The sequence below is a fragment of the Fringilla coelebs genome, assembly GCF_963513975.1.
Source record: "Fringilla coelebs genome assembly, chromosome: Z".
In the NCBI taxonomy this organism is placed as follows: domain Eukaryota; kingdom Metazoa; phylum Chordata; class Aves; order Passeriformes; family Fringillidae; genus Fringilla; species Fringilla coelebs.
In genome coordinates this window covers 8,494,164-8,502,881 of record NC_140031.1, presented here as the reverse complement: position 1 = coordinate 8,502,881, position 8,718 = coordinate 8,494,164, and the positions used below count along the sequence as shown (strand labels likewise).

General features: G+C 55.1%; 1 protein-coding gene across 1 annotated transcript; it reads left to right on the top strand.

The window, feature by feature from the left end:
* The first annotated feature begins 3,961 nt into the window (after positions 1-3,961).
* On the top strand, positions 3,962-8,427 carry DCTN3 (dynactin subunit 3). Its single transcript, XM_084225275.1, has 7 exons — positions 3,962-4,084; positions 4,204-4,288; positions 5,177-5,263; positions 6,162-6,245; positions 6,798-6,856; positions 7,596-7,655; positions 8,056-8,427. The coding sequence occupies exons 1-7, from the start codon at positions 3,986-3,988 to the stop codon at positions 8,143-8,145; spliced, it is 564 nt and encodes a 187-aa protein (XP_084081401.1). The 5' UTR covers positions 3,962-3,985; the 3' UTR covers positions 8,146-8,427.
* Positions 8,428-8,718: the final 291 nt, after the last annotated feature.

Genomic DNA, 8,718 nt, shown 5'->3' with positions numbered 1-8,718 from the left:
GCTTGTTGGCGGGGTGGGGGGGCAAGGGTTCCCAGCAGAGCCCCTCCACCACCAAAGAGACTGCCTGGGTGCCAGGGTCCCCAGATGGGTGACAGGGGGAGAAGAGGGCACTCCGAACTACCTCGTTGGGGCTGGGCGGGCACCTCCTCCTCCCGCGTGTACCCCAGGGTGCCAAAGCAGGTGAGCGTGGAGCGGCGCTCACCTCTACCTCAGCGCGGGGGGCTCAGCGGCGCCAGCCTGCTCCCCGCGCTCCCACCGCAGCCGTGACTCCGTCTATCTATTAAAGGAAACAAACTCCTGAACCAAACCGGTGCTGAGGGTTGTGTGCAGGGCATGGTGCCACCCACCGAGTTCCAGAACCCAGTTTGGAGGTGCAGGACACCCCAACAGCCTGTGATAGCCTGGGGTAACACCCGTGGTGCCTGAGGTTTCACAGCCCACCTCATGCTTGCTTCCAGCTCAGCTTGTGGGAGCTCTGAGTTGCAAACAGGTGCCCTATGCCCACCAGAGCTTGCAGACATGGGCTGGATCAGACAGGGTACCAACTCCAGCTGTGCCAGCCAGGTTGTGGGGCTTGTCCCCGTGAGCTTCCAGTGGCAGCTCACTCATGGGTGGGGATCCTGTTAGGCTGCCCTGTGCCAGGAAAGGAAACATGACACTGGAGGTGCTGAGACCATGTCCATGGGGCTGTCAGGTTGAACCTGGTGAGATGCCAGCCCTGATGCACCAGCCTGGCACCTGAGCAGTGCCCACAGAGGACACAGGTGACCGTGGTGGAGCTGGGAGGCGCACATATATGTGGGTGGTGGCTTGTGCTCCCTTGTACAAACTCAGTGGCATGCACACTCAGACTGTCGCACTCGTGCTCACACATGGGCTTCCACACGTGTGCAGCCACCTGTGCATTTGAAGAGGCACAGGGGGCTTCTGTGGGGACAGACACTCCGGCCAGAGGCAACCACAAAGATAGGTCCCTGGCACCCAAAGGGGCAGAAACTCCTGCTTGAGTCCCCCTGCCCTGAGGCCAGACTCGGACCCCTGGGGAGACGCAGCTTCCCGGGGACAGACGCATTTCCTCAGGTACAGCCCCAACTCAGTCCTTCGAGGACAGTCCTCCGGGAACAGCCACAGTCCAGAGTCCTGCTGACATTCCCCGGGCAAGGGGACACCCCCAGCCCGGACCCCTGAGCCCACCCGGGGAGCGGTGTCGCTGTCCAGGGTGCTGCAGCAATGCTGCCCGCCCCTGTCCCTGCCCTGAGACACCCTCAGGGTGGTGGCATCTCAGCCCCCCAGGTCCTCAGCTCAGGGGGATCACCCTGGGGGGGCAAATAATGGGGATATTGGTGGGAATGGTGGGGGTGACAGCCTCGGGACACGGGGGTGACCCGGAGGGTGGGGGTGTCACGCTAGAAACGTGTTGAGGGCATGGGGCTGACACAGAACCCCTGCAGAGGACCGGTGGTCTGGTGGGTCCACCCCTGTGTTCTGGCCACCGGGGATAGAGGAAGGTTCATGAACAAGGGGGGTGTGTGTGTGCGTGTGTGGGGGAGTTGTTTGTGAGTGTACCAGGCAGAGCTGGAGTGGGATTGATGCAGCCTTAATTGGGGTCTCGTGTCCCTTTGCACTGCTGTGAAGTGCTGGCCACAGCTCATCGAGCACCGCAGCCCCAGGGAGCCGGCAGGGCACATGCGGGCCCGCGTCCCCACTCATTACCAGGCTCAGAGGGTGATGTGTGTTTCCGTGCTCCCTGGGGAGCTCGGGGACACAGCTGCTGTCACCTGAGTAACCAGCCGTGATTGATGCCTGCTTCCCCATGTCCTGCAGGGACTGTAATTGAGCAGGAGAGAGAAGGTGGAGGATGAGGGGACAATCCAGGCCAGCGGATGGAACATTGTATCCAGCTGCAGCACTGAGCCAGGGGCAAGTGGTTGAATCAGTGTGCCCCTGCAGGCTCCAGGGATGGGGATGTGGTCAAAGGCCTGCTCTCATTCCCAAGGAGCAGGGAACAGGCTCCATGTGCTGGGCTGTGGTCAATCAGTGCTGTAGCTGCAGCTCCTTTCCAAGGCTTGCAAACTGGATGGGACTCTAAAGGGTGGATGGGGACAGTCCCAAAGCCCCACCAGTGCCGAGGCCCAGGACTGTCTGTGTTCCCCAGCTCAGGGTACTGGGTGGTCAGGGTCCCTCTAGTACAGGGATTTGTGTGTCTGGAGCATCGCCCATCATACTGGGCCCGGGCCACGGTAGGGCTGGTTCCCTCTGAGCACAGGCCATGGCTGTGTGCACAGCCCCTGCCCCCCTGCAGCCCCCGGCCCCTTCTGCAGCCCCCGGGCGCTCCTGCTAATGAAGCCATTTCTATTTGTTGCCTTTGTGGGAACAAAGCTCAGCTCTTCGCCCTCTGAAGATCCCAGTTATCGATCCCTGGGAAGAAAAGGCAGCGCACACGAAGCCTCAGCCTTCTCCTGCTGCCTGAGCGCTCTGCACAGCTCCTGCAGGTGATTTGGGGGTGCATAAGGGCTGCTGGGCCACCCCACAGCTCCCTCCTGCATCCTGTTCAATGCTCAGTGGGAATGTACCTGTAAGGACAACAATTTTTCAAGGCACAGTGTGTTTAGCTTTCAGCAAAGGGCAATGGGAGGGATCCCCAAAGCCGTGCAGCCCACCTTATCAGGGGTCTTAGCAAAATACCTGCTGGTAGGTGATGGTTTTTATCTAAAGAGTGGCCTGGAACCTTGATGTGGTGTTCCCTGTGCTTGGGCTATGAGAGTGCAGTGCCCAGGCCCATGTTCATCCTGGCACTGCTGAAGTAATTTTTACATGACGGGGCTGAGCCCTGGGATACAGAGAATGACATCAGAATGTGCTTTGAAAATTCACAGAATCACAGAATCATCAGGGCTGGAAGGGAGCCCTGGAGATCACCCCCCTGCCAAGGCAGGGTCACCTGGAGCAGGTGACACAGGAACACATCCAGGTGGGGTTGGAATGTCTCCAGAGAGGGAGACTCTACAACCTCCCTAGGCAGCCATTCCAGTGCTCTGTCACCCTCAGGATAATTAAGTCCTTCCTTCTACTTTAGCTTATGGGCATTGCCCCTCATCCTGCCACGGAGCACTACTAGAAAGAGTCTGGCACCATCTCCTCTGACACCGACTTTTGATATATTTATATGCATTTATGGGATCCCCTCAGTCGTTTCTCCAGACTGAACAGGCCCAGCTCCCACAGTCTCTCCTCACAAGAGAGATGCTCCAGACCCCAAATCATCCTTGTGGCCCCTGCTGGACCCTCTCCAGTAGCTCCTTGTTTCCCTTGTGCTGAGGAGCCCAGAAGGGGACAGGGCGCTCCAGATGTGCCCTCAGCAGGGCTGAATAAAGGGGCAGGATCACCTCCCTTGACCTGCTGGCCACAGTCTTCCCTAGGTACTTCTTGCTCTGCAGTTTGGAAACCCTCTGGACTTTTTCTGTGGCAGACGCTGCTACTATGAATTAATTTCATCCCTGCCAGAAATCTGTGTAATTGTGAGTGCCGGCTGAAGGCAGTGGCGCGGCTGGGGTTGGCTGCACCATTCATTTGTGCTTCTCTTCTTCGCGAGTGTCACCTGTGGCAGTCGATAAGAGAAAGGTGAACGCGGGCAGACAGAGGCCTGGGGGAAAGCCGGCGGCAGCCTCCCGGATTTCAAAGGGCCTGCATCCACACGGATCGCTACATCAATTCCTTTTAACACATCCGAGCGCCTCTTTCCTGGAGGACCACGCCGGAATGAAGCGGCCATCGACTGCCCTCCCAGGCGGCGGGAGGGCTGCACGCCTCCCTCTGCAGTGCAAATCGCCATCGACCGCGCCGCGTCCTCCGAGAGGGGCCCCGCTCCGGCAGACGCGGCCTCCCCTCCCGTCTCCATGGCAGCCGCGGTCCTTAGCAACGCGCCGCCATGGCAACCGCCGGGCGCGCCGGAAGTGAGGCGCGGCCGCTTCCGCCCGGCACGAAGATGGCGGCGGGCGCTGCGGAGCTGCGGCGGCTGCAGTGGCGGCTGGAGGAGCTGGAGCAACGCGTTGGCCTCGGCGGCGGGGGCTGCGCGCCGCGAAAGGTGCCGGGGGGGAGCTGCGGAGGGCGGCCGGGGACTGTTTGGTGCGGCCCGGCGGGGCCTGGGCTGCCGCTGCCCGGCGGGGCCTGACAGCCCCGTCCCCTCCCTCTGTGCCTCTGCAGGTGGCGGACGAGCTGGTGAAGGTGCAGGTGGCGCTGAACAATATCGCCGGCAAGAGGGAGAGGATCAAAATCCTGTTTAAGAAAAGTGAGCGGCTCTTGCGGAGGGGGGAGGATCGCAGAGGGCGGGAGGGCGGAGCTCCAAGGCGTTTCGCTGCTCTAAACAAAAGTACCCTCCCCACGCCTGTTTGTTTTGGGCCCTTATTTCACTTTGGCGCAGAAATAAGTATCTGGGAGAGGTTTTTGTGCTCGCGATCCTCCAGCTCGGCAGTCGGGGGTGGGAAACAGGCGGCTGGAGGCTGTTATTTGCTCAATTTCCATCTGCCTGTGTTACTGCCAGAATCTGCTCTCCCTGAAGTGCAGCTCCTGAAGGCTGTTGGAGCAAGAGCTTCTTAAATGAATTCCTGCACACTTGGGCTTCTTGGGCATGCTGAAGTAGCTCTGCCCTCTTTGTGTGGTGGGAGCAATAAAGTTCACACTCAGTGGGCAGAACTGGTGAGCTACCTCTGAACTGGGGGGTACTTTATCCTGCAGAACTGCCTGTTGGCCAGGTTTTGCTCTGTGTTGTCACAGGAGGTGCAGGGAGGATCGTTGTGGTCCAACTGTGCAGTGGCTGCTCAGTATAAAAGAAACCATGTATTTGTGGATGATTTTAAGGACCAGGATAGGGGGCTGTTGGCTGGTTTTGTCCTGAGAGTGGGAGAAAGCGGATTTCCATCACCTTTGATAATTGTTATCCAGACAAAAAGCAAGATTTCCAGTTGTTCCTGAAGCAGTGTTTCCTGGCTTAAGCCATTTGTCATTCTTCATACAGAGCTCCAAGGTCACATAGAAATTCATTAATTTGGGGGAAAAAAAGGTGGCTATGTAAGCAGTGTTTGCAAGCAATCTGATACATAGAGGGAGGGGAAGCTGCTCTTGTGAATGCCATAACATCGCCCCTACTTTTTGTCTCCAAACCTGTTTATCCCTCCAGTTGAAGATGTAATAAAATACCTTGACCCCCAGTACATTGACAGGATGGCTGTTCCAGACACTATGAAGCTGCAGTTCATCTTGGCAGGTATGGCATGAAAGTAGGGGAAACAGGAGTCTTTTGTAGCAAAAAAAGTGTCCTTTACCTAAGATGGGTCAGGATGGTTTCGTTTCTTCAGTTGTAAGGACGTGGCACGGCAGGCCCCGTGGAGGTCTCAGAGAGAGGTTTGTACAAGGATGTCTGTCACCCTCAGTGCTCCCTCATGCACAGCCAGGCTGTACTTTTACCAGCTCTGATCTCTCCTGTGTTGATCGTTCACTTTAGCCCCAAATTAATCAAAGGCTGGTAAAAAAAGCTGGAGCTAGAAGGGTTTCCTCACCCCACTTACAGTATTCTCCAGGCTGGGACAAAAATAGAAGACATTTGGGTGTATGTTGACATCCCCTAGCCTTGTCCTCTCTTGACCCAAGGAATTTGATCAGCCTGCAGTGGTACAGTCTGTGAATGGAATTCCATAGAGTCTTGGAATGTTAAGGGGCTGGAAGGAAACTTAAAGACCCTCCAGTCCCAACCCACCCTGCTATAGACAGGGACACCTCCCCAACTATCCCAGGTTGCTTAGACCCCCATCCAGCCTGGCCTTGAACACTGCCAGGGATGGAGCATCCACAACATCCTGGGCAACCTGTGCCAGTGTCTCACCACCCTCGCAGTAAAGAATTTCTTCCTAATATCCAGCCTAAATTTCCTCTCCTTCAATTTGTAATCGTTACTCCTTGTCCTCTCATTAGAACTTGGTGGAGATTCTCCAGCATGAAATTGGTGTGAATCAATACCCAGGGATAAGCAGCCCAAAAGTGTAAATAAAATTATGAACAAGCTCCTTTCTGTAAAGACAGATCAGCTGGAAAAATTGCCACTATTTGTGAAAAGCCAGAGCAATATTTTGTGTTTACTGATGTTGCTTCTTGTCCCCTCCAACCAGAGGAACAGGCTATTCCTGCCCGTGCAGCCCTTCTGGAGCAAGTGAAGAACCTCCAGCCCATCTTGGACAGCACCAGTATTCAAGGTATGCATGTTCTTCTGCAAGCTGGAGCTGCAAATACCACTTGGTGAGCTGTGGCCTGTCCTGCTTTCTTTTTTCTTGAGCCTGAGCCTGGAGAAGAGGACAGCTTAGTGGTGTGAGAGGACAGCTTAGTGGTGTGAGAGTTAACTGAGTACAAACTTGTTCTGCTCCTGCCTCATGCTGCTCTAGCCTCCCTTGCAGGGTCAAGGAGGTGATAGAGTAGCTTTTTAAGCAGGCTAGGGAGAGCACTGTGGCAGGTCATTCCTTCCTGTGAGCTCTCTTACATCCAGAACATCTCTGTTCCTGGCAGGTGGTTTAGTCTGTGGTAGTTCTTGAGTTGCCCTCACTTTGGCAGTCCCTGACCTCATGCCATGTGCAGCACAGTTAAGTAGTTTTTTTAATCCTGTGTGAGTTCTGTCTATAGTGTGGGACACTTGCAGCAGTGGGTGGAGTTCTGCCATGCTGTGCTCATGGAGGAGGACTGGGGCTTTACTTCTGGAGCTGTTCCCATGTGCTGTAAAACAACCCAAACTGATTTCTCCTTTGTGCTTCCAGCGGTTCCTGACCATGCAGCCAAACTGCAGCGGCTCTCACAGATCCACATACAGCAGCAGGTACTGGGAATATTCCTATCACTATTGGCTAGAAAGGCCTAGGAACCTTTTGCCACTGGCTGTACTGACACCCCTGTATTTGCAATTGCTTGAATTGCTCATTTATGGCAGTTTTTTGCAATCTGAATTTTCATACTACTGTCTTAAAGAAGTTTAAGTACTCTTAAGGGGGGAAAGGATTTCTGTAAATTGAGTCCAAGTTGGAAATTTGCCCACCATAACCCTGCTCAAAACAACTTTCAGGAACATGTAGTAAGTGACAGTGGGTTTAACCATCTTGAATTCCCCCTTTTACAGAGACACTGAGGTGAGGCATTGCTCTCCTCCAATGTCCTACTCTGTGGAACATTGTTAACACTGTCTCCCTGTCCCTTCACCCTTTCCCTCCCTGTATGAGCACTCTTGAAGCTGGCAGTGAGTAGCCTGGGCAGTTCCTAATGGTGTCTTTCAGCATTTTGCTGTGAGTTTCTGTTCTGGGGCAAGCAAAGCCTGGATACTGAGGAGAGGCAGGCAGCAGTGCAAGCCTGGGGGCTTTGCTGCTTCATGTGACCAGTGTTTGTCACCTTTCTCTTGATTGTGGAAACCTGTCCAGCTGCAGTGAGCACCCACAGCCAGGGCCTGAGCACTGATCTCAGTGCTGGCCTTCGATGAGTTTCCTGTCCTCCTGTCATGGACTGGGAAGGGAGAAATGTCTTTCACCGTATTTATTGCTCATGCACTGTGGCTCCCCTCTTCACAGGAGAAGCGTCACGATCTCACTGACAGTGTCAAGACACTCCTTGAGGATTACAACAAAATGGTATCCTTTGAACTTTGGGCTTGACTCCTTCCCCTGGCTGATCCTGTTGCATCTCCAGCCTGGGGAGATGTGGTGACACCTGTGTCCCTTTCCTGGCTGCGTAGGATCCCAGTGCCAAGGCACGTCCCAAAGGCACAGTGGGTCGGGAAGCTGTGTAGAAAGCCCTTGCATGGCAGTGATATGTGGTGTTCACGAGTGCCTCCTGGACTCCTCTGGGTGTATGGTGCTGTGCAGTGGCTCAGCCACTGGGTGGATTGAATCCATGGCTTTCAACAGCCTGGTGCCCTGGGCCTCTCCCAAGGAATCAGGAAATCAGGATTGCAATGGTGCTCTCAGGATGCTCCAACCTGGGTTTCTTCCTCGCAGTTTCCACATTACTTTCCTTAAGTGTCATGTCCAGACTCTGCTTCTCTCCAAGCAGTTTGTGCAGTGGAATGAAATCCTGACACGTCTGGAAGTGGCCAAGCAAGCAAAACCTGTGGCAGAGTGATGGCAGAGCTGGGAGCATGATGTGCCCATGCCTCCTGTGGCACAGCTTGCATCCTGCTGGTCCCAGCGACTTTGCTTTTGGCACGAGCATGCTGAAATGACAAGGAAGGGCCCTGGGGCACCCAGCTCTGTACAGAGCATTGCTAGCCCCCAGTCAAAGCCACACTGCTCCTTAATCTGCCACTGTTTGCAAATCTTGCACTTCTCTGAAATGCGTCTCGGTTTTAACGTATTTAAAAACCCGATTTCTGTGCTTACTGTGGGCCATAGTAAAGTCCTGAAATGCTGACTGGGTTGTCTGTCTCTCCCTGGGTGTGAGGACTGCTCCTGGCACAGACTGGGGATTTTTCCCCAGGCAGTGATTACTTGGCAGCCTCCAGGAGATGGCCAATCGTTCCTGTCAGCCTTGGGCCAAGGGCAGGTAAATTCCTTCCAGTCCCACACTGTTTTATAGACTGTGCCCCACACTCCTGTTTGTGCGAGTTGCCGGTGCCCAGGGGATCTGGTCTTATGGATCTTTTCTGCCTGGCTGTTCTCCCATCTCTGTGCTGAGAGAAGGCAGCAGCTTTTGCCT

Bases quoted from the DNA above. Each gene is read 5' to 3' on its own strand.
- DCTN3 (XM_084225275.1), top strand. From the start codon at position 3,986: ATGGCGGCGGGCGCTGCGGAGCTGCGGCGGCTGCAGTGGCGGCTGGAG. The intron at 5,264-6,161 runs GTATGGCATGAA...CCCTCCAACCAG, and splicing joins GCTGCAGTTCATCTTGGCAG to AGGAACAGGCTATTCCTGCC. The intron at 7,656-8,055 runs GTATCCTTTGAA...TGTCATGTCCAG, and splicing joins TTGAGGATTACAACAAAATG to ACTCTGCTTCTCTCCAAGCA.